General features: G+C 38.4%; 1 protein-coding gene across 1 annotated transcript; it reads right to left on the reverse strand.

The window, feature by feature from the left end:
• Positions 1-14: 14 nt before the first annotated feature.
• On the reverse strand, positions 15-26,818 carry itga4 (integrin alpha 4). Its single transcript, XM_028436220.1, has 29 exons — positions 26,504-26,818; positions 23,652-23,840; positions 22,660-22,778; positions 21,326-21,426; positions 20,846-20,978; positions 19,599-19,666; positions 19,133-19,265; positions 16,320-16,405; positions 16,127-16,189; positions 15,906-16,046; positions 14,137-14,245; positions 12,075-12,169; positions 11,139-11,229; positions 11,013-11,058; positions 10,625-10,773; positions 10,257-10,411; positions 9,358-9,510; positions 8,838-8,914; positions 7,715-7,856; positions 6,942-7,043; positions 6,427-6,503; positions 6,134-6,223; positions 5,935-6,022; positions 5,109-5,216; positions 4,875-5,000; positions 4,284-4,409; positions 4,061-4,159; positions 3,382-3,501; positions 15-2,596 (listed from the first exon to the last, which is right to left on the reverse strand). The coding sequence occupies exons 2-29, from the start codon at positions 23,825-23,827 to the stop codon at positions 2,495-2,497; spliced, it is 3,075 nt and encodes a 1,024-aa protein (XP_028292021.1). The 5' UTR covers positions 23,828-23,840; positions 26,504-26,818; the 3' UTR covers positions 15-2,494.
• Positions 26,819-27,155: the final 337 nt, after the last annotated feature.

Consider the following 27,155-nt stretch of genomic DNA (forward strand, 5'->3'; position numbering starts at 1 on the left):
GTGAAGAACCGGCGTCTGTTAAATAGAAAAGCTTTAATTTTATTTTGTAAAAGTGACAATAAAAGCAGTAAGACTCTCCAGTGCAGAACAACAACAACAACAATGCATAAAACAATCAAAACACTAAAGTCATGGAATAAAACATGAGAACACTGCTCGGGTTGTGCTGTGCGTTTGTTCTGAATGAAGAGAAGGGAAGATGAGGAGTGAAAGAACACACACACACACACACACACACAGGTTGGTTTCAAGTACTGGTCTCTCATTCAGCACCGTGGCTCCACTTGCTTTGTTCTGTCTGCTGCTTGAGGTCCTGGTGCTTTAGCTTGAACTCATGTTGTGGCTTTTTGAAAATTTCAACCAAAAAGTCAAATGTTTTCTGTCGTATTCTACCCCCATTTTCTTTAACGTGAATGGTTTTCACAAAAAAGAAAAAGGTATTTATCATTGATGACTAGGTTGACACTCTGACACGGAGCAGCTGCAGATCCTCACTGATCGTAACCGCGTTAAATCCTCAGAATTTTTCCACATTAACACTCTGATAAACGCTCATTAATGTCTATGAATGTTCAACATCCCAACAAACACATTTTATTGGTAACATTCGAGCAGAATGAAAACCTTTCTTTCATATCTATTTCCCAGGCTGAGTGTTTGTAAAAGCAGTAAACACTTAAAACACACTGACTTTGTGCTTCAGATGAAATGCAGCTAGTTTGCTAGGAATTGTTCTAAAAAAATTCATGATACTTCATAGAGGTGTCCCGATCCGATATTAGCCAGAAAGCGAATATCGAATTTTATCGAACTGCATCTAAAATCACTGATATAAGTTCTCCGATAAAATGTTCTGCGCCAACACTTTTATCCATAGGTGACTGTGGTTCATACACCAACAAATAACCTACTGTTGCTGACTATTGTTCTGTGTTTGAGTGACATCACTTGATCAAGCCTTTTCTAACATTCCACACTTCAAAATAAGTAATAAAAGTATGTATGATATCGTATCGGATCAATATCGGTATCGGCCAATGCATAAGGCTGCAATATTGGTATCATATCGTAAGTGAAAAAGTTGTGTCGGGACATCCCTACTACTTCAGTCTTGGTCGGAGAATGATAAATGATGATCACCCGTAATGGACACGCCCCCTCTGATCGTAACTACTCCTCAAAAAACTTGTATGTTATATTGTTAAAACAACAACACTATTAAAAGTTCTGTTCTGGATCTCACCGTTAACACTAAACATTTGCAGCTAATTACATGATTTGCTAAAAAGCTATGACTGGTTTAACTGGGATCAGATAAATATGAAAAGTAGAAGACTTTTTTGTAACTGTCGTGAGGTAATCTTCAACTCTTTCATGTTATCTCTGAGGTAGGGCTGGGCAATATATCGTGATTCAAGATATACAGTTTTCTATTTTGGCAATACAGAAAATGACAATATCATCTATATCAAGATATATCTATATATATATATATATATATATTTTTTTTTTTAACTTGTTTTGATTCATACAATCAAAGCACAAATCACGTCATACAAGTATTTAATATTATGTATAGACTACATTCAGTTTCCATATTTCTGAACAACATATTTTATAGCTTATTTTGTATTAAAATACTCATTTTAGGAGTCACTGCTTTCACTACTTCTCAGAATAACATTAAAATCCCAGTTAGATGATCACTGAGTGCCTCCGAATCCAGACCTTCCCTTAAACAAGCCACACTACTGAACTCACGCACACGTGCTGTCCCTTGGAAAATAAGTGTGATAAATGTAATAAATGTGTCTGTGTGGCATTTTTTCATCCGCAAATTTAACACAGATTGTCTCTTAAGACTTTATTCGAGTTAAAAAGATCGAGATTTATTTCGTATATATCGCCATTTTGAGAAAATACGTATATCGTTTTGGTCCATATCGCCCAGCCCTACTCTGAGGGTGACGTGACTATTTTAGCTTGTGGTTACTAAATATGTGCAAAAACTATATTTGTGATGTTTCCTTGGTTAAAACGTGCAAAATCTAGAACGATTTGGTTATAGTCTCACTGAGGACTTCTGTGGGAATGATGTTTTGGTGAGTCCGCTTTGATATCATGACACACAGACAAATAAGGACAACAGGAAGTCAGGTTCACAAAACCCTGAGATTATAAATGTCTGTTTTTGGTTCATCAACGTCGGTAACATCACAGGCGATGTCACATAGCAGGAAGCCTGAACTTCCTCTGCTTTTAAGTGTAACCTCCTCAGGGTTCCTCCCCTCACTGATGCTCCATCGCCGCAGTCTTCAAAGGCACATACTTCAAAAGATCCTGTTCAGGAAGTGATATCCGTCAAACTCAAAACGTAGACGGTCTTTGGTGTTCCCGGCGCACATTTCTGCGTCCCAATGTCTGTCAGCACAGACTGAGTGTCAAATGAAAATCAGGTCCAGTGTGATCGTCTCCTTGGGTCCAGGAGGCGGCGTTATGACGAGCTCAGCCTCTTGTCCAGTTTTGGAACATAGTCCCAGCTGTCTCTATTAAACTCCTCCTCTTTCTTCTGGAATTGTCTCTTAAAGAACCCAGCCTAGAGGACGAACAAAGAAAGAACAGGAATATCAGAACACAGAAAACACACCAGGTGTTATTGTTGCACATTACAATATCAACTCTACTATAGGGCTGGGCGATTTTGCCGAAAAAAATCTCAGATTTTTTAAAGAAAAATTCGAGTTTCGATTCAATTTTCGAATATATTTTTTTTCAATGCACTTCAAAATGACTGCTGACAGATATGTTGTCAAAAGTGCAACTTTATTGCTGTGATTGTCCTCAAGAGTTAAAATGCATAGGCTCTGTCATTCAGCAATTTCAAGCTTTAACTCAGGTTTAAGCAAAAGGGCAACAGCGCCTTCACAGTAGCTTAAATTTTCTGATTAAGAAATCAGAAAACTACATATTCTATAACATATAACATTACCATTAAGAAAATAATAAACTCTTCCCTTAGCATCTCAGCATAGTGTGAATAAAAAATGAAACATGCCTGTGGCACACAAATAGCCTACTCAAAGGGTAAACACATGTAAACAAAGAGGGGACTGGCTCACATCGTGCTACGGTAACCCACAAGGACAGAATGCAAAAAAGTCAGAAAAAACTGTGGTGAGAAAAAAAATTAAATATACATATATATATATATATATATATAATTTTGTATTTATTTTTTAAACTCGAATTTGCTAAATTAAAATCATTTTACCTACAAATTCGATAAATTGATTAAATTCATGTTTTTGCCCAACCCTACTCTAATATTAATGCTGACATGTGCAGTTTGAGAACACGGTGGCCTTTGTTGGCAACATTTACCTTCCACAGACACCAGATCAGAGCAGACAAAATCATCAGACCCAAAACTAAACTGATGACTATGATGAAGATCTTCACTGCCGTCGAGGGTTTCTGGGTAAAGATGGCTTCAACCACCACCTGGAAAAACAGGCACACAATCATCCCACTCCTGTGACTGATAATAGATGGACTGGATCAAAACTGGCACACTCATTGCTTTATGGGGCCTCATTTATAAACACTGCATACGTCCAAAAGAAAGCATACGCCACTTGTAAGCAACGTTTGGGATTTAAAAAAAAAAAAAAACTTGGCGAGATAATGTTTACACCTCCACGGCAGCTCTGACCCTGCCGTACGCACAAAATCATGAGAAACGGGAAACTCCGCCCCCAACAGGAGAAGGATGAAATTAAAGACAGCTCTGTGAAATGTATACGTACGTCTGTGTGAAATAATCGAACATTGCACATTTCACAACACATATCATAAGAAGAATATATTTGCAAAAACGAAGGAGGAAAAAATATACAAATACAGTTTTATATTAATAATAATTGTAATTAAAATCCCATGAGCATTGCGCAAAACTGCTGATGAATTGGCTGCAACACCTGTAGCTGTTATAAAAAGAAACGCGCACACAATGCGTGAAGACGATCTTTTATAAATGAGGCCCCTGGTGTGAGGTTCTTACCTGGGCTCCATGCTGATCATGAATAAGGACAGTGTGTTGGTCTTTCCTGGGAGACAACAGCCAAGCGCTGCTCTCTAACTTCATTATGCCATGACGTCCCTGAGACACACAGCGTACAGTATGTTCTTACATTAGAATTAGAAGTGAATCCATCAACCCAACCACAGTACTCTTCCATGTTAATAGGGAAATAAATCAACTGTTTCTGAGTTTGTGTGTTTACCGGAGCTTGAAGCAGCACTGCGGGATTCACGCTGATCTCCAGTTGGATGGTGGCGTCTCTTCCAGCCTCCACGTTACCAAGGCGACACAGCAGCCGCTCACACAGCTCATCCCGACGCCCGCAAAACTGAGAGCAAAGGATGCCAGTACACGTTACATCAGGGGCAGTCAACTAAAATTCAAAAGTCTGGAAAATCTGAATGTCTAATCATAATGTGTCATTTACATTTCAGCTTGGGCTCTTTCATTCAGTATAACAGCCACAGCAGCATGGATTAAACTTATTTTCAAACTTAAATTACTTCTTTTTTCTTGCTCTCTAACCAAACACACTGTTCATCATCACACCTGTGCTCGGGTGACGTCTATACAGTACAATATAGAGTAACGCCCCATGAAATCATCATTTCATTATATACATGATAAACGGTATTTCAACTTATAACACCAGCTGCATGATTACATAATATTTACATAAATAGCACATGATGAAAGCAAAAATGGTCAGATCAGTGTAATGGCTTCAATGATAACTCCACATAAAAGTATCACACTCAAGCGTGTGTGTGTGTGTGTGTGTGTGTGTGTGTACCATTCTGCGCGTGGAAGTGGAGGAGAAAAAAAAGATGAGCTGTTTGATGAAGGAGGCCTGGGGGACGTCACAGTCCTCGATGACGGGGACAGACGTGCCACTAATGGAACACACACCCTGCGATGTCTGCAGACACAGACAGAAAGACTTCAAATGATGTCCACAAAGAACTGAAAAATCAGTTGGACCTTGGTTAACGTCTTAAGTTTCTGGGCTAATTTATTACAGACATACCTGCCAGTCCACGACCTGCAGTAGTCTGTGTCTGTAAGGAGCAAGGATCTTTGGTAGAGCAATGTCTACAACAGTGTTCACAGACCTGCTGGGACCAGAGTTCAACACCTGCAGAGAGAAACATCCAATAAACAACAAGTTTGGACCCCATTCTGTGAAGAATATACCTTTAAAATCAACCCAAACTCAAAACCTTGCTGCTAAGGGCCTCTTCAAATATCTATACAACTAACTGTTCACTTGCTCCATCTAATAAGTAATAATTAAAGAGTAATTAAAGGTCAAGTTTTGGATGACATGCATCTAGGCTGGACATTTAAAATAAAAAATGCCTTCTTAGGGGCGGGGCTCCTGGAGGAGTTAAGCCACGCCTAGTCTATACTATTAAATCTCCAAGATAACAATCTATGCTATGCTAATTACCAATTCAATACTCATCATACTCATCAATTCTCTCAACCCAACCTACTCGACGCAGATTAGAGTCCACAGATGCTAGTTTATATAGGAGAGGCGGGGCTAACAGTGGTGGTTCGTGATGTAAGAAGCCACAATTCTCAGCGAATAGCAAAATATGATTGTAACAGCCAGGTTTCAACCTATAGAGGGCAGTCATTCTTACATTTTTACAACAAAATACGCCAAATTAAAATACTTTGACTATTTACTCTGTAGGTGTTTCCCAGCAACGTTAGAGTTTAAATAGAGTTAATTAACGTCGAGAGCTTCCTCCCACTTCCCTTTCAGTTCTCCTTTCAGCTTAAATCTGAACACTTGCAGTAAATAGACTTCTTGGGATTGCTTAAGAAGTCAGAGTAAACCCAACCTTATATGTGTAATTGAATTTTTCTGGATAACAGTCGGCTGGAATCAAATCCTCATCTCCAAACACAAACGAGGTCGGAGAAACAAAACTGCACAGAGGAAAGAAAGCAAGAGTCAGTAAACGCTGATGTATCTTCCTCTCTACACATGATCAATGCCTGAGAATAATGTACAGTAAAAGTTATTCATATTTGACCCACCCATGAATGTTGACTTTGACTCCATATTTAAGCGGAAGGACAAGGCTCACTGAGTTGTCATGGAGAAACTCGTCCTTCTCATAGTTATCACTGAGGAGAAAACAGACCTTAATAGGATTCAAAACTTTTAGATTTCATTTAATTTTGATGTAAAAAAACAATGAAAAATCAACGCATGAGTTCATTGTTCAAACCACTGAGCCATTAATTCAGCTTAATCTGTAAAAAAGTGCTTGATTGTGTTGTTTTGATGTAGGAGCCAGACGTGGCCCCCACAGAGAGGACTTCCTTACCTGCTGCTGTTAACGTGAATCAGGATGTCTCCTGGTGTGCTGTTCTGGCTCACATCCAACAAGAAGCTGATGTTTAACTACAATAAACAAACACACACCAACCATTAAAAAATGTGCTTTGGGAATAACCTGCGAGATTTGGAATGTCTATTTGTATTTGCTAAGGTTATTTGAAAAGATGTTGAAAAAAAATAAAATCCCAACATCATATTGTAATGAGTCACAGGGGTTAAAGTAGACATTTGGGAAACAGCTACAGAGTGTGATCTCTCCCTACAGCAATGTTTGAATTTCTCTCAGATTTATTTAAATAAAATAACACAATCTATATTTAAATACATCTTCAGATTTCCCAAGTTACTCAAATGTCTTTGTTGCAACGTGATTTGCTCGTCATCCAGTTTTAGCAATACACTAACCTTCAACCATTGTGACATTACTCGCTAAACATCTTGTATGAACCAATAAGAACATTACGATGAGCGGAGTTTGAGAAAATGCTTGGTGAGGCTAACCTGGGCGTTGGCAGGAAGGAGGAGGCTTGTGACGCTGCAGTCAACACTCACTGTAGTAGTGTTAACCTCCTGTGTGACATCACAGCTCACCACATTGTCTTCCTGTCAAAACAGATACACAAGCATGGACACTTTGACTAACAATGGATACGTGGATGCAGAAATATTGGTTGCAAGTCTGTGCTGGATTTTCGTCGCACTGATGTGGGATTTGTAATGAATGCACGCTCGTCTGCTTCAGCTGATGTTTATCACTGATTATTGTCAGTTTGACCAAGGAAATTGGGTGATTTTGTATTGTTTTGAAGGGGTGAAGGCATTTAGCGTGACGGTTTACCAAGATTCTCTGTACCCTGCTATGTAGCATACGTCACTGTCTTTGTTTTAACCTGTGTGTTTGTGGGCATCTGTGTATGGTTGCTGGGGTTTGTGGTTTGTGGTTTTAACGCTGTAAAAGCACTTTGAGTTACGCTATGTATGAAAAGTGCTATACAAACAAAGTTTGATTTGAATTGAGCATCAGATCACAGATGAAGCTACAATTTGGACATAAAAAACAGAAGCTCCGTTGCTAATCAGGTATAATTGTAGTTACTCATGAAAGGGGAGGAAATGGATAAAAAGAAATAAATTAGGCAATATATATATAAAGTCAATATATATATATATATACTGTATATATATATATTTTTTTGGTTTTTGCAGGACAATTAAAAGAGTTATTCCATAAATGAATAGAATGAAACTGTTTATCTAGTGTGCTATAAACTCACATTCTGCAGCACTTTGATGTAGTGGATGTTTTGAGGGAATTGCAGCTTTAGTCGTGGTAAAAAGGCATCATCTCCTGAGTTCACCAGTGAGGCCTTCAATATGATGGTGTGACCAGAGCCCAAAGCAAAGTACTGCTGCTCACTGTGGACACAAAATACAAGGAACAGGATGTGAATCATATCCCAGCCAGAAATAAGCACAATTAACACAATAGCTTCATTTATTAGGTACGGCTAATCAACGTTTCTGGATTATGAATGAGTTACAGCAGAATAATCTGTGGAGGAAAAAATACATGCATGTTCAAACAAACCAAAGCTGTATTGTATATTACCGTAGTTCATTTCTAACTGCAATCTTTAGTGATATAGAGCAGAAGTTCTCCTTTCCCCTTTCTCTTATTTCTGAATCCAAGTACCCCCTTTGTCCGACTACAACATTTTGCTAGAAACAACATATATATATATATATATATATATATATATATATATATATATATAAAACAACAATTATACAGCATAATGATGCTGATAATGATAATGATTACCTCCGGAATGGATTTATTTTTATAGTTTTTATCATCATCTCCCTTCTGGTTTGGAAAAGACTGTTGCTTGTATTTTTAGTTTGTGTTCTATAAAGATAATTTCCATCATTATTGTTATTATGATTAAAATGTTTTTACTAAAAATAAACCCCATGTTTCTAATGCTTTCATTTGTTAATTGTCTACTCTCTCTCTCTCACGTACCCCCTGTAGTGCCATCGCGTAACCTCGTTTGAGAACCACTAACATAGAGTATAGTAGTCAACACTTTTTTATATCAAAGCATAATTCCTGTGAATTAAGCTGTGGCTCATTGTGTTTATTCCTTAATTATTTGTTATTATTTGTAACATCATTAGATTAAAAATTGTAAAAATTAAAAAAAAAAAAAGACACTGATAACTGGTGACAGCAATCAAAATATTAAACATGTGATCAAAGGAAAAACTGCTGCACCACATGAGCTGTGATCAGGTCAAAAAATAGCAAACTTAGGTCCTATGACTTAACACTTGGTGTGTGTGTGTGTGTGTGTGTGTGTGTGTGTGTGTGTGTGTGTGTGTGTGTGTCCTTACGGCGGCAGCACCAGTTGAGTCAACAGCTGTATATTGGTGGAACAGTTCACTAGAGCACAGGAACGAGAAAACCACGTCTGAGGGAGAGAAAGAGGAAGACACGGTTCGAGGCAGTGGTAATAAACAAATGAACAACCACCGAAACTTCCTTAACCGTGACATGGCAAACATTTCCTGTGACATCTGACCTCACGCTGACCTCAGTTACAGATCATGGATATTGGTGACCTGATTACTGGCTCTTGGCGGACTAGGAGAGTGAACTCACAGGAGCAGGATGTTGGATAATGTGCTGCATGTGGGGCAGTGCAGCTGTGCACACGTGTGGAGCAGCAGGATGATGCGACCAGTGGTTTTAGTGGCTTTCAGATTATGGTCTTTAGTTTAATAAGACACTTTGGTGTAAGGTATTTAACACAAAAACTAACTAGTTTATGATGGATATCATTGGTGCAGGTTGTGGAGGCACAGACCTTTGCTGTGATCCAGGTGACTAGGAGGAGGTGTGAGTAGCTCTTACCTGGTTCATGATGGTGTTGCGGTGCCCGGCGTTCTGCTGGAGGATTGGCTTCAGAGGAGGGAAGGTTTTAGAGGAAGCTTTGTGGTGGTTTGATTCTCGGAGGGCGTAGGAAACCTCAAACTGGACCGGTGTAAATATGTCTCTCAAATCTTTCTGCAAGAGTAAGAAAAACAGGTCTACATCATAATTCTTATTAAGCTCAGTCATTTGTTAAACAAATAGAAGCAGGGTTTGAAAAAAAAATGGCTCAAACACCCTCTGCAATAAATATACAGTAAGATAAATTCAGAGGTGAAAGTAATGGATTACAAGTTACTGTAATTGAGTTGCTTTTACGGATATATTTCTAAATCACTCATTTTACTTGTACTTAAGTATGTTCTAAAAGAAGTAATTAGTTACATTCCTACAACCAACCGTTACTGAGTAAATTATAGTTTTTTGTTTTAAAACGATAAACGGACATTGTGAAACTACAAAAAATGAATTGACGAGACAGCAATCAAATACAACCCATCATCGCTACCCAACCAGGTAAAAAAAAAAAAGAAATTGTACATTTTGAAAACCTTTGTATTTCATACAGATTTTGTACAGATTAAAAAATAAATAAATTATTGAATTGTGCAAGATTTAGTCTTTTCCTCTACCTGTGTATTATTTGTATTATGATTTGAGTCAGTTCTTATTGGTCATCCCTCATTCTTCAAACCTAGAATGTACTACGTATTTGTTTGACCATTGTCCCCAACACTACTGAGTTGAGTAGGATATCTAGGCTGTGTTGTAGGTTTCTCCAGGTATAAATACATTAAATGTGACAGACTCTATATAAAAGTTGGCTTATTTACAACCAACTTGTTTCCCTCGGTTTCTTTGTGTGTACGTAAGTGTATTACCCTTTGGTAGGCCACATGAGTTGCACACGTTAGTCCACTTTGCCCTGCCCTCACGCGCCCCTTTGTGCTGTTGGACGACCCGTTGCCATGGAAATAGAAACGATGAGGGAAGGAGGGTTTGTGGAGGAGGTCAGAGGTCAGCTTATACTGCAGATCTTGACGAGGACAGAAATAATACAGTCATGTACCTACATGTGGATACAATATTACCTGATGTGAATGAAATTAATAATGACATCGATGCATGGTCTTTCACAGTGTTTTCATTTGAGATAAGGCTCAGAATAAAAATGTTAAACACGACCAAAAAAGGAACTTCAAGCAGGCCAGTCTTTTTTTTAAAATTTGGTGCCTCACACTAACTGTACCTATAGCTCCTCTGAACCGCCTGGATCTCACGCTGAAGCAGAGGGTCACATTAAAACAGACAGTCTTGTGGTCTTGGCAGAATGAAGCCTGTTGGTCAATCTGCTCAGGCAGAGTGAGGGAAGCCTTCACCTGAATCACTGGCCTTGTTCTGCAGCATAAAAAAGGACAATTGGGGGAATCTATTACAACATTTTCACAATGAGCGTTCTCATTGTCATGTTTTAAACACAGCAGATGTTGGGAGGATGAGTGATTAAACTCTACTTCCTGCTTTTTCTGAAAATGACATGAAGTACCAAAAACTATTTCCTCTACACCTGTACAAAAAGGAAACAGACAAATGCCTGGGACATTTCCAGGTCAAAATGTACCAAGTGGTCACTTTACCTAAGGACAACGGCCGAGTCTGAGAGGAAAGCACCAACAGCCACATCTGCAAAGACAGAACACGCCCTGGTTTAAATCACATTGGAGGAGAAAAGATATACATGCTGTGAGAAAGATATTACTTACCCTGGTAGTCGTTATCGTCAATGTCAATTCCGGAGCTCAGTGACTGGCCGAACATCCTGAGGTCACGACCCAGGGAGGATCCAGAAATCCTCTGAAAATGTGCATCGCAGACAAACACTCAGAACCACAGCCAGTGTTCGATGAGCAATCCTTCACAAACTTCTTCATATTTTGGGCGAACGTGAACTAAATGTATGGTATTTTTGCCGATGTGAACATTATTTTGTGCGCTTTCATCCTGACATTTGTTAACGGCGTTCTGAACGTCATTCAGCAGAGTGCCAGATTTCTATTGAGCCTTCCAGGTGAAAACATGCTGTTAGGGAAAAAATATCAAATATGGCAACCCCAGCCCAGCACCAGCATCTCTACCTCAGTTTCTGTTTCTGCGATTAATATGGCATATCAGTATGATCACTTAAAGGAAGGTCAGTGATGATCCAGGTGGGAAAAATGTTGCATTTTTGTGTAAACATAAACCTTAAAAGGGCAGCCATTCACTCCAGCTTTCAGCCCTAAAGTAGCCTAAAAAACAGGAGAAAAAACTTGCTCTAGAAAATAATTTTTTTTTTTTTTTTTTTTACCAAAACGGTCCCATAGGTACAATAATTTTCCAAACCTGAAAACAATTCACATCAAATTCCATTTTAGTCCATCCAAAACATGTGTTTTAGTTCAATGTGGACAACGTGCAGCTCACAGCAATATATTTTAAGGGAAAAAAGAACCAGTTCATTTTTGGAACTGAGAACTTTTTACATTTTTTGAATTACAAACTGAACTAATTCATTTTAAAATTTGTGAACTGAACTTTGAACTAGTTTGTGTAGGAAATGAACTTTCCCAACACTGACCACTGCATAGCAAACAAATAACGATGGGGGGATTGGAAGAGCGATGATAAATTATTTGTCAATGATTTTACTGTAGTTATACCTGAGATGGAGTTGGTGAGATGCCTTCCTCCCTGCCGTTGTAGATGTAAACGGCTCCTTTAAGATCGTCCTCCTGTGGAGCTCCAATCGCTACATCTACACACAAACACACAAGCTTAGTTTTCCAATTTTCAAGCCATTTATAAACTATCTCAGGTATATATTCAGTGTATTTTGTTTGAACATACAAACACTGCTATAAGCGTAAAAAGACCAAATCCGAAACCTCGGTGTTCTGCATGACTCAGCTCTGACTTTCAGCATACAGTATTATTTACAAAAACATCTTCTACCACCTAAAGAACATCTCCAGAATGAAAGGTTTAATGACTCAGAAAGATCAGGAGAAACTGGTCCATGCATTCATTTTATCTCCAGCAGACTGGACTATTGTAATGGTCTGACAGGAATCCCACATAAGAGCATCAAACAGCTACAGCTGGTTCGGAACGCTGCAGCTCGGTCAGAACACATTAGTCCAGTTTTAAAGTCTTTACACTGGCTCCCAGTCAGCCTCAGAATAGACTTTAAAGTTCCGCTGCTGGTGTATAAATCTGTGGATGGGTTTGGTCCAGAATATGTCAGTGAACAAGTTAAAGGCACTGCTTTTCTCTGCTGCCTATGAGTGACAAGGAGGTTTTTAATTATTTAATTGTTGATTTCAAACTCTGTTTATTGTTTTTAATGTTTGTTTCTTTTTTTATTTTAAAACTCCAGTTATGTTCTATATGTTACACTTTTAATTATGTAGAGCACATTGAATTGGCCTGTGTATGAAATGTGCTATACCATGTGTTTTCAAAGCTTGTGAGAGTGTCCCCCCCCCCAACCCCTCAGAGAACAAAGTGAACAAATATATAGAAATATATAGTGTTATTTCTTACTAAGTTCTCAGTAACTTTTTTCTTGCAAACTTCTGCAAATTCTGTTGTCAGATTTGTATCAATTTTGTGAAAAGTCGCTTTGCTGAGGGATTTCCTGATTTCTTTGCACTCTAACAACACTTCTGGTGCTTACTCAGTAAGTTTTCAGTTTGAATATGCCGGATGTGTACATGACTATGGAACAGCAACTCACACCTTTTGAAGGGGTGAGGTCTTAAAGTTGTTTCCTTTTTAAAGCCAGAGACAAAGTGACTCATACAAACAGCTTTATGTTTAGACCTCTACAGAACATTTTATGTTACATTGTGTCTATTCTTAAGAGACAAACGCAACAAAAACAACATAATATGATCCTGTAATACACAGATAAATGTTTGAAGTTTTACTTTTGTGCTGAATAGTAAAGAAAGTCCTCCAAAAGTGACTTTGTTGAGAGTGAAGTCCTCGACACATGAGTAATGTAAGCACACACATGCAGGCTTTTATCTGGTCGTTGCAGATTACAGAGTAAGTTTTCCACAGATCAGCAACGGGTTGTCATTACCGTTTAATGAACTTAATAACACACTCCACCCCGGACTCACACACACACACACACACACAGATGGCGAGGTTTTTTTTTTGAGTGTATCTTAAAGCCACGCGTTAAAGTTAGGATGACGTTTTCTTGGTCAACAAATGAAAAACCCACCCAGTACATTGTTTTTAGTTGTTTTATGTCGACGCAGTGCCTGCAATAACATGGTAGTATTTTGAGGTAAGAGATCTGAGCCGAAAGGAAAAAAGAAAAAGCACATACACGTCTCTAATTAGTCTCGCTGACGTTCCCTGAGGCAAAGAAATGAACCTGCAGCTGCAGACGCTGAGCTGCTCAGTATTTGTATGAGAAACACTGAGGCACGACATGCTGCGATTGTTGTGATGTCAGCAGCAATGACACCATGGAATTAATACTTAGAGTTGCTGCAGCAGTTTAAAAACGATCTATAGTAGATAATCTATCCTATTATTAGCAGCTTTAAGAGCAAAAACTACAGTGTTTGATGTTAGAAATGAGAATTACGCAATTCTAGTAGTTCTAGTGATAATATGTAGAGTCTTGCACTATTGACAGTAACACAAGTAGTAGTATTAGTCGTAAAATAAAACAAAAACTAGTAAAATTTGTCTGTTTATTACCAGGGTAACCATCATCATCCAAGTCTCCAAGGTCAGCAATGGTCTCTCCAAAGCGGGCGGCATAGGCTTCGTTACCGCTCAGTTGAAACTCCGCCTCCTGCAGCTCTGCCTGCATTAGAGTTGCACAAAGGCACACACACAAACAAAAAAAAATACATTATCATCGTCATCAAAGACTCTGATTGGCTTTCATCATGTGAAACAGAAGCAGGAGTTCAATATTTTCAACTCTTGCGAATGTGCGGATATGCGTAAAATCGTGAGTGCGCTCGCACGGCCAACGCACTTGCCGCCGTACAGGAAAGATTTTGCATCTGGGACGCATTTATCTATTGACTTTGTATGTAATCTGAACGTACGGACATTTCGTGACGCATACGGTGTGAACGCAGCATAAATCCAATACTGACGTTTGGACTATAGATTAGAAAAAATATTTTGAATAAAAAAAAAAAAAAGTAATAATGTTCCAGTAAGTAGCAGCCGACTTACACCTAATGAAATCATTCAATAAATAATAAGCGGATTCGGCATCTCGCTGCGCGCAAAGCATGCTGGTCCGGGTCAAAGGTCAGGACTACCCAGCTCCCGCCTAGCTCGTATCATAAAACGTAAACATGGCCGAGTCTGACAAAGATATTGAATATTTTGAGCATTGTAAAGTGGATGTTTTAAAAGAATATTGTAAGAGACGTGGACACGTTGTTACTGGGAAGAGGAAGAAAGAACTGGTGGCCCTCGCTTGGGCATTGTCATTTCAAAAAGCGCCTATAGTTTTGACAAAACAGCAGGAACGAGAGGCTGTCAACCTTGATTATAAATCTCTGCTCGAGATCGATGTTGACAGTTGATCCTGGGGGGATCGGGCATATTGTGGCGAGAAAGAAAAGGACGCCAACAAACCCTCGAAACCTGCTGGGTGAGAGACACCTCTCTAACATGTACACCACAATATAATATTTATATACTAGTTTACTAGTTAGCTTTAATGTAGTACAGTATATGTCAAACTTACTGATTTAATCCATTCGGCACGACGTTCTGGATCTTTTCTTTCAGTAGGAAATGGGATGAGTACGTATGGCGGGTCGCATATACATCGTGAGGTTCCTTTATTGCACTCGTGAACGGGGCAAAACTCTTTCATCCACGTATTAAGCCCACGTGTACCGTTGGAACAGCCACGCACTGAACAATGGGACCCTGGCATATTGCCTTAAAACGACCTTAAGTAAAGTAAATGCCTAAAAGTCCGTATAAGTAGCCGGTTGTTCCGCTAGACAGGGGCTTTGTTGACACGCTGGGCAGTCGTGAACTCTGACCCGGATATATTGACCCGGGAATCGCGCATGCGTACTGATAATGCTGATTTGGCTTATTCCATGTAGTGAAAAATCCTAAAAATATCAAAACACTTTTTTTTTACAAACTGTCAGTGCCCATAAACATGTTTTAAATGGTCAATTTGATTCGAGCTGGTCTCGGGTAACAAATTTTGTTTGAGTTAAACGAAAAACAGTATAAAATGCCATTTTAACTCAAAAATGTGAATATATTGTTCTTGATACTTGATTTCTTGGTTTGCATCCCAAAAGTACAAATATTTAAAGTGATTGGAATGACGTTCAGAATAATGGTTCAGTGTTCAAATGTTTATTCAGAGCCTAATAAAGAGCTAATATGGATAAAAAATGTGATTTGTTCTCATTAGAAAATAATTCATTCACACAATGAGTGAATTTTCTATACTTGAGGGTTTTTGGTCTTACCTGACCCTGGTTGATGTAAACATGGACCCTCCCCTCATCTCGGGTACTGCCTGTTGTCATAGGAGCACCAACCAGTAAGTCTGACAGGCCGTCAGCGTTCAGATCCACTGCACACACACTGGAGCCAAAGTAGGATCCCAGCTATACAAGGACACACAATATACAGTATTTCAAATGCTCCACAGTTTGAAGTCTGGTTGTGATGACAGTTAGTGTCTCACCTCTTTTCCGGACACTATGGAAACAACCCTCAGTACGCTGTTGTCTACCATGAAAACAAACACCTGCACGACACAAACAGGCACTGATTTTAACCATCACCGACTACACAACACACAAGATCAACAACATTTTTTCTACATCTCATTTTTTAAATCAATTTTCATGAATGTTTCCCATGTTATCTGCTCCTACCTTTCCCCTTTTGTTGTACTGCGGCGCTCCACCCACCACCTCCACAGAAGAGGAACTCTGGAAATGTCCAGCTCCCACAGAGTAACCTGAACATGAAGCAGGACTTGGTGTCAGAAATCTGTAAAACACTCCGATTCCATTTAGATTTACTAGGAAACATTCCCTCGACTGTGTACTGGGTAGAAACCAGCGTGTAAGTGTGTAAAGGCACTGTGCAATTTTTTCAATCGTTGTACTCAGCTCCTGCTCAAACTGTGGGACTCACTTGCACTGTACGGACCGACACTCTGACACAATCTGACTGTTCACACTGTACGTTCTTACACGACACGTCTTGTTTCCGTAAATGCAACGTACAAATTAGAAGAAGAAGAACTCGGAAGTGAATAGACACCCTCAAAAACTCAGCAAAAAGAGCTTTGAAAAATAAAAGGGGGTGATGCGATGAACCAGGTACTGGCTGGACAGACGTTGGCAGTACGATCCATCAATTTTACAGTGGTCCTACGGTGTTTGTGCATGCGCAGTGTGAGAGTTTGAGTACAGCCGGTCCGTGGCACTGCCTCAACAGTGTGATACCCTCACGAGGAGTGACCCGGATTTCAAACATTTATAGCACATGTTATCATGATGAGCAGGTATTTTAAAAAAAATGGGGGGGGGGGGGGGGGGGGTGTAGATGTTGAAAATTACATTTTTGTTTCAACGCATAAATGAAAAAGTAATCTTCATCTTTCAACATAAAAAATGTCCGTTTTGAGTCAGTTGTTCAAAGTTGAGACAGTTGTTTCCCCTACAAAAAAAAAGACAAAAGGGGGGGAAGGGGCACAGGTGTTTCCTATACGTCTTATATCTGCAAACGCACCATTATCCACAGACTTGAACATGTTTGCAAAGTAAACTCACAATTGGACTTCTTTCAATCATAAAGTCATTCATAATATTTAATCCATACAGAAAAAAGTTCTTACAACTAAAAGCTAATGTAAAAAAACAAAGAAGCAAGATCCACAGTAAAGAAAGCTTGACTTAGCAGTTTTATGATAAGAGTCCCTGCATGTCTGTGCACAAAATGAGCTTTGCTGCTGAGATTTAGGCGCTGAAGTAGTTTCCTTTTAGGGGAAATGAGTATCATCGCTGCTCACTCTGTGCTCAGATGAGCTCAGCGTTTCCCTTTGGGGGGCAATGAGGTCAGGGATTCACAGCCAGAGATTAAGACTCCACCTTTTTTAACATTTCCCACATAATCTTTGTCATCTGTCATGACGTAATAGGCTTCTGCTTCTTTAGCCCCTCAGGGGTCTTTGTTGAGTTGGATTTGTGAAACTAAAACTTTTTTATTCAATTGTGAAATATTAAAGTTTTTTGGTGCTTAGTTTAAAATCTGACTTTGTGAAAGACTCTGAGGTCTTGAAAAACTATAGCCTTAACAGTTACAGCATAACAAAGCAAGTTGAAATGTCATTTCTATACAGAAATACTTCCATGCACCATCTAATCTGTCCCTTTTTTAAGGTTCACTTGTTAGGACAGAATTTCAAAAATTCAGTTGGGTTTTTCTGGTTCATTTTAATGTATTTGATTTGTTTTGTTGACTTTGTACCGTTTCAGTTGTTTTCGTTGGTTTGTTTCCTGTCCTGTTTCCATCTCAGGGTCTGGGATGTGTTATCAGCACTTGGCCCTGACTTATTTGGACTTGGAATGGTAAATGGACTTGATTTTATATAGCGCTTTATCACCACACTGAAGCAGTCTCAAAGCGCTTTACATATCAGCTCATTCACCCAATCACTCTCACATTCACACAACAGTGGGACAGGACTGCCATGCAAGGCGCTAGTCGACCACTGGGAGCCACTTAGGGTTCAGTGTCTTGCCCAAGGACACTTCGACACATAGTCAGGTACTGGGATCGAACCCCCAACCTCTCGATCAGAAGACGACCCTCTACCACCTGAGCCACGGTCGCCCACTTATGTTTCACTTATGTTGAAACCATAATGCCTTGCTCACAATGTGTTAGGAGCATCTTTGTGATGTTTTCAATCAGTTGTCATTATCCTGTTTAGTATTATTTGCTTCTGACTGCTTTCTGCACCCAAATGCTCTCAAATGCCCTTAAATATAGCAGGTATAGTATTTTGGACTTCGCTCGTAGTCCAAGCTCACTTTAACCTTCTGAAAGTTTTACCATTTCATTATACAACGCTGTGTTCATTCTAACTCAATGCCAACATTGAGCTTGCCTTTTTTTTTTAAACAAAGCTCAAGGAAAGGCGAGAAAAAAAGTTTGTAGGAAGATAAAAAATATTTACGCCCTCTCTGATCAAGATATAAAATGTAAAGCTTAAAGAAAAGATACAACACTGTCAAAATAAGGATTTCCCAATATTCTTTAGGTTGTTACAAGGGATGTAATATTGCAAAGGAATACATAATAAATAAAGGAATTCTGATTGACAGAACAGGAATCAACCTCCTCAACCAGAACCATCTGATTTTACAAATATATATACAAATGTATATATATTTATATATACGCTGTCATTATTATGAAATGACACCTGTCATTAGCATGAATAAGTTGTCATGAAGGCTGTCACTAAGTGCCGTTCGTTACCCTTACCTTTACCCTAATGCTTAACCCGTGAACGACCCTTTATGAGAACCTTTATGACACCTTATTTATGCTAATGACAGATCATGACGGCGTAATGTCAGCCTTACGTATAAAACTTCAAATAAAGTGTGACCAAATACAATTACTGTGCAAGTATTACTGGTTGTGCTTCAGGTGTGTGTTAGTGTGTTACCCAGGTAGCTTCCAAACTGGAAAACTCCACTGTCATCATCGAGGTAAACAGACATTCTTCTGTTGGATGTGTTGTAGACCAGAACCGAGCCCATCCAATAGAACGTCCCTGGAGCCCCCATGATGATCAGATCCTAAAGGAGAAAGAGATTTTTCACACGAGTATGAATCACATCTATAACAATCCTTTATTGTAATTATAGTTTAATGTCCCCGTCACCCTGAAAAAAGGAAAAAGCGGGTTTGAAAATTAATGGATGGAAAGTTTAATATGTCCTTATGTCACAAAGTCTTAAATTAAACTCTGAGATAAAGATACTGTAAAGTGAACTGTGTACAGACTGCGTGCACAGCTTAGTTTTACTCTATTGATGATGTGTTTAGTGAAAAGAAAATATATTTTTTCAATGAGCGAAAATAATGAATTGTAAATTACTATCCAAACTGAGAGCTTTTATTTAACAAACCTCGGTCAGGAAGTTGGAAATTCCCGCCTGACACGATCCATAATCTCCCCCAAATTTCCTTTGATGATCTTTAAAACACAGACACAGAGAGAGGAAAATATAAAGAAAATACAAATATATGGCAGCAATTGATTTTTCAGAGACCCGCTGCAAATTTCAAAATGACAACAATGGTAATGTTTACTGTTAAAACCTAGCTCAGCCCTGAATGAACTTCCTTACTGCTTTGCCAGAAAGTGGCGTCTCAGACCAATGCCTTCCTACAATCTGAATCTCAGACATTGTTACAGTAAAGTATAACAATGGAGCTATTAAAAACCTTGAAGCTTGTTTATAGTCACTGGTATTTGTAGGGATAAACATTGCAAATCTTAATGGCGCCGCTCTGAGGCCATAAATTGATACTAAAAACCGTTTCATTAATTGTTTTTACTCTCAGAACTAGGAATGCACCGAATATTCGCAAACCGAATATATTCGGCCGAATTTTGCAAAAAAAGGAAAAATTTGGCCTTCGGTGGAGTAGGTTAAAAGCGAGGCCGAATAGTAGCGTGTGACGCAATGACGCAATCAAACAACGTGCAGTGACGAGGTGTCCGACGCACATTTCTTAGTTCCCGTTTAACTTTGCCGTGCCTGTAAAAGCTCCGTCCGTTTTTTTGCGTAGCGCAGTTGGGCCTTTAAAAAAATTATAAATATTTCTAAAAAAAAAAAAAAAAAAACGGAATTAAAGAAATAAAAGTGGAAAACACGGAATTTGGGAAAAAATAAAACTGAATTTTATAGGGCCCTTGGTTTACATTTCTAGCCCATCTACTGTGGCTAAGCAGACTTGTGCCAAAAGGACAATAATTCATTTGTTGTGGGTTTATCCACTTTAATGCACTTTAGTTTTTTTTGGAACGCATGTTTTGTGTTGTTTGAAGGCCTAATATAAATGAAAAACTTTGTTGTGCTTTTTTTTGAAAAGCAAAGGCTACTGGAATATTTAAAAAATGCCAAAATATTCAATAAACATTTACTTTCTTTAAAAAACATGTCTAAAAATGTATTCTGGGCTATTCATGCACTATTAAAAAAAAATTGTGAAAAACTTAACAACCGCATTCGATATTTGCCCAAGCGTTTATATTTCATTCGGCTTTGGCCACAAATTGTCATTTCGGTGCATTCCTATTCAGACATGACATAAAGATAAGAAGACTTACACGCTTACAAAGGACCATATATAATAGGAATGAGTATACCTCTATAGCAGGGGATGATGGGTCGGGGGTGTCTCAGGTCAGCGCCATAACGGTAACACACACCATGAGGCAGCTTATTGTTCTGTGGGTCTTTCTGTGAGTAGTAGACGTTCTTCCAACGATGAGCACATGCCTGAAAACATGCGTGCATCACTCTCGTGTGTGTGTGTGTGTGTGTGTGTGTGTGTGTGAAAGGTGGCTATGTCAAACATTTGAATGTTTTCACACAATTCTAAAACAAGAAGAGCAAAGTCTAATTATTTGACTGTAAAAGTGCTTCAAATAATCAACAACTCAACAAAAGCTGGAAGTCACATCCCCCCCATCCCACCCCACCCCCCCTTCATGTCTGAAGTACAAGTCAGCTTGTTGTTGAGACTCTCAGTTTCAGTAAAAGTGAACAAAATAAAGATTGAGCATAAGCAGCACTGTCATGTTTCACAGAGAGAGAGAGTAACTGTAACTGAGGAGGAGTTTTACCAGCACGTGTCCTCCGCTCTCTCCAGGTTGTCTGGACAGACTGACTCCGAGCCACTGGTGATCACTCTCTGCTTCACACGTTTTCCCACAGCTCTGCACATCTGCACACATTTACCTCGGTCAATGTTCAGGGAGATCACACTGGGTTTATCCACTTCTTAAGTGTAGTCTACCACATTATCCTAAGAGGTTGTTGATCAGATCAATTTTCCAAATATCAAAGCCTTGATTTGATCGCAAACCAATTTTCGATTATTAATGATTATCTATTTGATTTTTGGATATTGCTAATTATTGATCTTCCATTTAACATCAGTCAGCTGCTGAATTATTTGATTTCTCTTTCGAGTAACACCCGTGTGATTGATATATTTCAAATAAGAAGTCCTTGCTGTATTTCAATTTGAAAAATGTAAATTTACTGGCACGCCTTGGGATGTGGGATAAAACTCATACTGGGCTTAACTTTAGACACGTTAATCCCAAATACCTTTAGGTACTACCACTCACTCATTCCCCCTGTCCACAGCCACCACCATTATAGCTAAGCTGCACACTTGTCACCATACTGGCTTGATTACACAACATAATAAGCACAATATATTCTACAACTTCACATCTCACCCTCACTGTAAAACAATCTATTCTTCCCCACCCTTTTTATTTCCTATCTTGAGTCTCTCCTCCCTGCTCCCTTTCCCCTTCCCCTCCACTTAGGTGTAACACTGCTCTCCCTTTTTATATCCTCCCAATAATAAAAGATTTCTTACCCTTCCTTAGGGAGGGCTGGTGAAAAAAAGAAAGAGAAGAAAAAAAAAAAAAAAAAAGGAAAAATGTAAAATTAAAGCTGCACTACCTGAATCTTGAACCATGACAGAGGGGCATGGCTGAATTCAAACGGTAAATCCCGCCCCCCACTCTGATAATCCCGCCCAGTCTCCTCCTCTGGAAGTGCACAATGTCGCGCACGACCGCTGAACGTGCCCCCACATAGGTTGACAGTCTGAAGTTGAATCTAAACATCTCCTAGTTTGTATTTTGTTGTTCGTGTTTTGTTTTTTTTTACCAGAAATGATTACTTTTACAATATACTATATGATGCTAATAACAATCTTTTTTTTTATCAAAGAAAATAATTTGAGTACCCCAACTTTAACCATCAATTCATAATCTTCAATAATAAAATTGTAATTGATCGATAATCTTTTTTTTTCCACTTGCTTTAAATATCATGACAATATTAGCAGAGGATTTTCAATGTTCCTTCCACTTAATCCTTACTTTTGATGAACAGAACAGGTTTCCAAAGCTGTAGAAAACACACAGAAACCCACCAGCATGCATTTGATGACAGTGACGATGCTGAGCGGTGATGTTGCAGCGAAAAACGCCTCCTGGAGAATGAACAGATGAGTTGGTGGACGAGTTTGCAACAGGAGCTCCAACCACCAACCTGTCAATGTGTGTGTGTGTGTGTGTGTGTGAGAGAGAGAGAGAAAGAGAGAGATAGAGACACAATAAGAGATCCATGTATCACTCTGAATGATATATTTGTGTGAAGTCTCATCTAGAACTTCCCTTATTGGCAGCAGTTTAATAATTATCCTGTGCTGACCAGATTACTTTATTTATTAAGTTACTTCTTTAAAACTCAAGCTGACGATTCAAAAAAGAAAAACATGCAGAAGCAAGTTGGGAAAATACAACGCTGAGTTTATACCCTTTTTCTTTTTTTAAACAACTACCTTTTAATTCATGAGCCAAAGCTCTGATTGACAGTTTGGATATTCAGTAATCATGCTCAGCCTGAATCAATTCATTGGACAAACGTGTTCCATAACGGTTGCTGTCAAATTTAGTTTTTGATGATTTTATCATTGACTTTGCTTTATTCAGGTGTGATACAATGACTTAAAATGGTGTTTAAGCAACAGATTAACTCAAATATACTACATTTTAAGGCAATGCAGCCAATAATATTCATATTTGCGTGTTAATAATACAACAAACAGACACATAAGCTACATTCATACATACACAGAAGTTGCATGCCTAAAACATTTTCCAGGGGAACTACATTCTTGCTTGATATTAGATGTATCCATGAATGAATTCACTTGAATCTAATGAAAGTGTAATAATAATTTTTTTAATCATGCAAATCTGTATGGATATTTAAAGCTTTCTACTGCCCTTTGAGAGTCAATTTTCACAAATTTCAATTCAGTTACTTTTAGTGATTTTTAACCCCCTACAGCAAGTTTGTTACTGCTCTAATAAAGATTATTATTATTATTATTATTGAATAACGACTCTACGTCCATACCAGCTGTGAGTTTCATAACGATGCAGCAGTACTGAGTATCCAAACATGGAGGAAGGGGGACCGCTGAACTCCAGACTGTGCATCTCATCCAGATTGTATGCCTCTGCAGGACAGAGCAGAACTGTGACCTGAACCAGGACCTGCAGCAAAAACCTGCAAACCCGTGCAGGGCACATGGTGGAAGAAAGCCTGCAGGAAACAAGAGCGGTGACAATCAATTAATCATTTCACTTAAGAGCCATATAAGTTATTCTACTTCAACAGACTTCTATTAGACATGTGACTAAATGACATGCAACTGCAAAAAACACTTTGGAAAATTCTAAACGCAGGTAATTTCAGGTTAAAAACTAAAGAACACAACTCACTACAAGTAGTCTTTGCAGGAAACAGTCAATCCTGTGTATGTGCTTGGTTCTTTTTTTCCTCATTTAACAAGTAGATGTAAAATAAAATTACAGGTCAGAGACGAGGTCTGATCCAAGACTGAGAGTGTCAGCAAACCTTGTTCAATGTCCTTACATGCTGATTAGTTTAACTCATTTATTCATTCAAAAATTGTCTATACACACTTTTCCCTGACCAAAGGTCACTGCGGTCTGCTAGAACCCACCATAGCCCACAATCAGCAAAAAATGAGATACACCCTACACATGACACCGGCCCATTGAAGGGATAACTAACAGACATACACTTTCACTCAATGACCTATTGATAGAAACCAGAGCACAAAATAATCTCATGCATACATGGAGCGAAACATGCAGATTCCACATCTTTATTGACTTATTCAACACTTCTAAAGGTTTTAATATGTCTCATGTGTATATGTTTATATTTGACTTTTCTCACACCTAAAGAGAGACTCGGGGTTTACTTCCTCATAGGACGTGCAAGCCATTCATGATTCAGCATTTTGGGTTCTCTGTGGATGTGCGAGTGTAATTGAAGTAACTGGGATGGGTTGAAGTCAGTGTGTGAGTTTTACTTTCTTTAAGCCCTGTGAAAAGGTTGTAGCAGCTGCCAAAGGTGTTTGCTGCAATGCTGCATTCATTACACACAGGGATGGAGTCCATTGACCTTATGATTAGGATAAAGAACAGTGACTAAGACAAAATACAACAATGTACAATAAGGTGAGAAAAGATGAGATCACATAATGAAATATAAGATAAAATATGACGAGATAAAATAAAATAAGACAAGATCACACAATGACAAGATAAGATAAGATCATGCAATGATAAGATAAGACAAAAGATAAGATGAGATAAGATAAGATGATGGAATGACGATAATAAGATGAGATAAGACGAGATCGTGGAATGATAAGATAAGATTGAAATAAGATGAGATGAGATAAGATCATGGAATGATAAGAAAGGATAATATGAGATAAGATAAGATGAAATAGGATAAAATGAGATAAGATAAGATAATGGAATGATAAGAAAGGACAAGATGAGGTAAGATGAGATAAGATGAAATAGGATAAGATGAGATAAGATAAGATCATGGAATGATAAGAAAGGATAAGATGAGATAATTTGAGAGGAGATAAGACAAGATGAAATAAGATCATGGAATGATAAGATAAGATGAGATAATATGAGATAAGATAAGATGAAATAGGATAAAATGAGATAAGATAAGACAATGGAATGATAAGAAAGGATAAGATGAGGTAAGATGAGATAAGATGAAATAGGATAAGATGAGATAAGATAAGATCATGGAATGATAATATAAGAAAATATGAGATAAGATCACAGAATGATAAGACAAGATGAGATCGTGGAATGATAAGATAAGATTGAAATAAGATGAGATGATGAGATAAGATAAGGTAAAGTATGTTAAGGTTTGGTACGATAAGATAAGATGAGAAAAGGGGAATGTAAGGATTGTGGGACAGTTTTTAAAAGTATTGTTTATTAACACCTTACCATAATAATATATATTCCTCTTTTAATGGTGTACCATTTACATGTTCACAGTTCATTTATATTCTTGTTTACCTGCTGTTACATTGTGACACTCATGGTGAAAAACTGAAGTGAAGTCCATCTATAAACTGTTGATTCAGAACTTCCTATAAGAACTACAGCTGTTGTTTGCTGTAAGAGTGAAAGAGAAGCTCAGAGATGACCAAGGCTTACTGAGGAGAACTGTCACTGAAAGATCACTTACTGCTGTTGTTTAACAGTTTATTACATTAGAGACAAACCTTAACAGTATTAGGAAGAAGATAAAGTTGGACTGATTATGACTTTAAATCTTTTAATACAGGTGATCAACAATTTTTAAACTTGGAGTAAAACTGAAATTTCATTATAATCATCTTTGATTTAGGCCAGAAATGAAAAACGATAATGGCAAACAAAAAAAACAAAAAAACACTGACACTGTTGTTAAAATAATAATTTAAAAAGGCAGTTCCTTGTGAGCTGTGTTTGTAGTTTGTGAACGAGTCTAGTTTGATAAGGCAATTAATTTCCAAAATGTTCATTTAAATAACATATATAAAAATACATACATACAATAAAGACAAGAATAATCCAACTAAATATGCTTGAAGAGCTATATAAGTATCTCAATTTAAAACTGTGTTATGAAAATATAATGTAACACACAAACCTAAAATGTAAAAAGTTTTTTACTGCCTTTGTGGGACACACTTGGCCCCCGGGCCACAAGTTGTAAACACAAAAACTACAGTCAGGTTTATTTGTGTGCTTTTTTAATATTAACCTGATGTTTTTTTATTCTTCAGAAAAAAAATTCCTTTCGGAACCCAATCAAAGTGACAAAAATGTGGTAAAATTTGACACTCAGAAGACTCATTCACTCACCTTTTTAACCCAACGTCCCGGTTCTGGAGGCACTGACCCGGTTCATGCAGCAGATATCCCGGGTCAGTCAGAGCAGTGAGTCCGCAGAGTGGAACCTGATCAGCCGCTGTTGAAGGACCGTCTCCGTTATAGTGTAAACCTCCTGTTGCTCCTATAAGTGGTCCTCGTGGACCGGCTGCTGCTCACGAGGCTCCGCTATTCCAGTACCAGTCCAGGACGACCACGTGCCAAAACTCAATATGAATAAATGTGAATAAAATAATAACAAAAATGCCATAAAGTAAAGAGTGAAGTTCAGTTCACTATCCAATGAAGTCAATGAAACTGGGGGATGAGCGCGCGCCGGAGACCCTCCCTCTTTCGCCCTGCTCCGCGTGCCGTGCGCGCGCGTTCTTCCAACGGCGTTTCTTTCGCAGCGCGCGCGGGGTGTTTCCTCGTTATCAGCAGTGTAAACGGAGCCAGTGTGGCTCCAATCTGATCTAACTGTCTGTAACTTAATGCTGCTGCACGTAAACTCTTAAAAAATATTCAACCATCAACAGATAATAAGTAAAAATCCTGAAAATCAAGAATAAAGTGAAGATTAAGGGGAAATACATCTGAAATTTAGACTGAAAACAGAATTTATACAACAAAATAAATATAGGAAAGC

Source organism: Gouania willdenowi, chromosome 21, assembly GCF_900634775.1.
Source record: "Gouania willdenowi chromosome 21, fGouWil2.1, whole genome shotgun sequence".
In the NCBI taxonomy this organism is placed as follows: Eukaryota; Metazoa; Chordata; class Actinopteri; order Blenniiformes; family Gobiesocidae; genus Gouania; species Gouania willdenowi.

Bases quoted from the DNA above. Each gene is read 5' to 3' on its own strand.
- itga4 (XM_028436220.1), bottom strand. From the start codon at position 23,827: ATGTGCCCTGCACGGGTTTGCAGGTTTTTGCTGCAGGTCCTGGTTCAG. The intron at 5,217-5,934 runs GTTGGGTTTACT...TTCTCTCTGCAG, and splicing joins AATTCAATTACACATATAAG to GTGTTGAACTCTGGTCCCAG. The intron at 4,160-4,283 runs GTAAACACACAA...TGTGTGTCTCAG, and splicing joins CAGTGCTGCTTCAAGCTCCG to GGACGTCATGGCATAATGAA.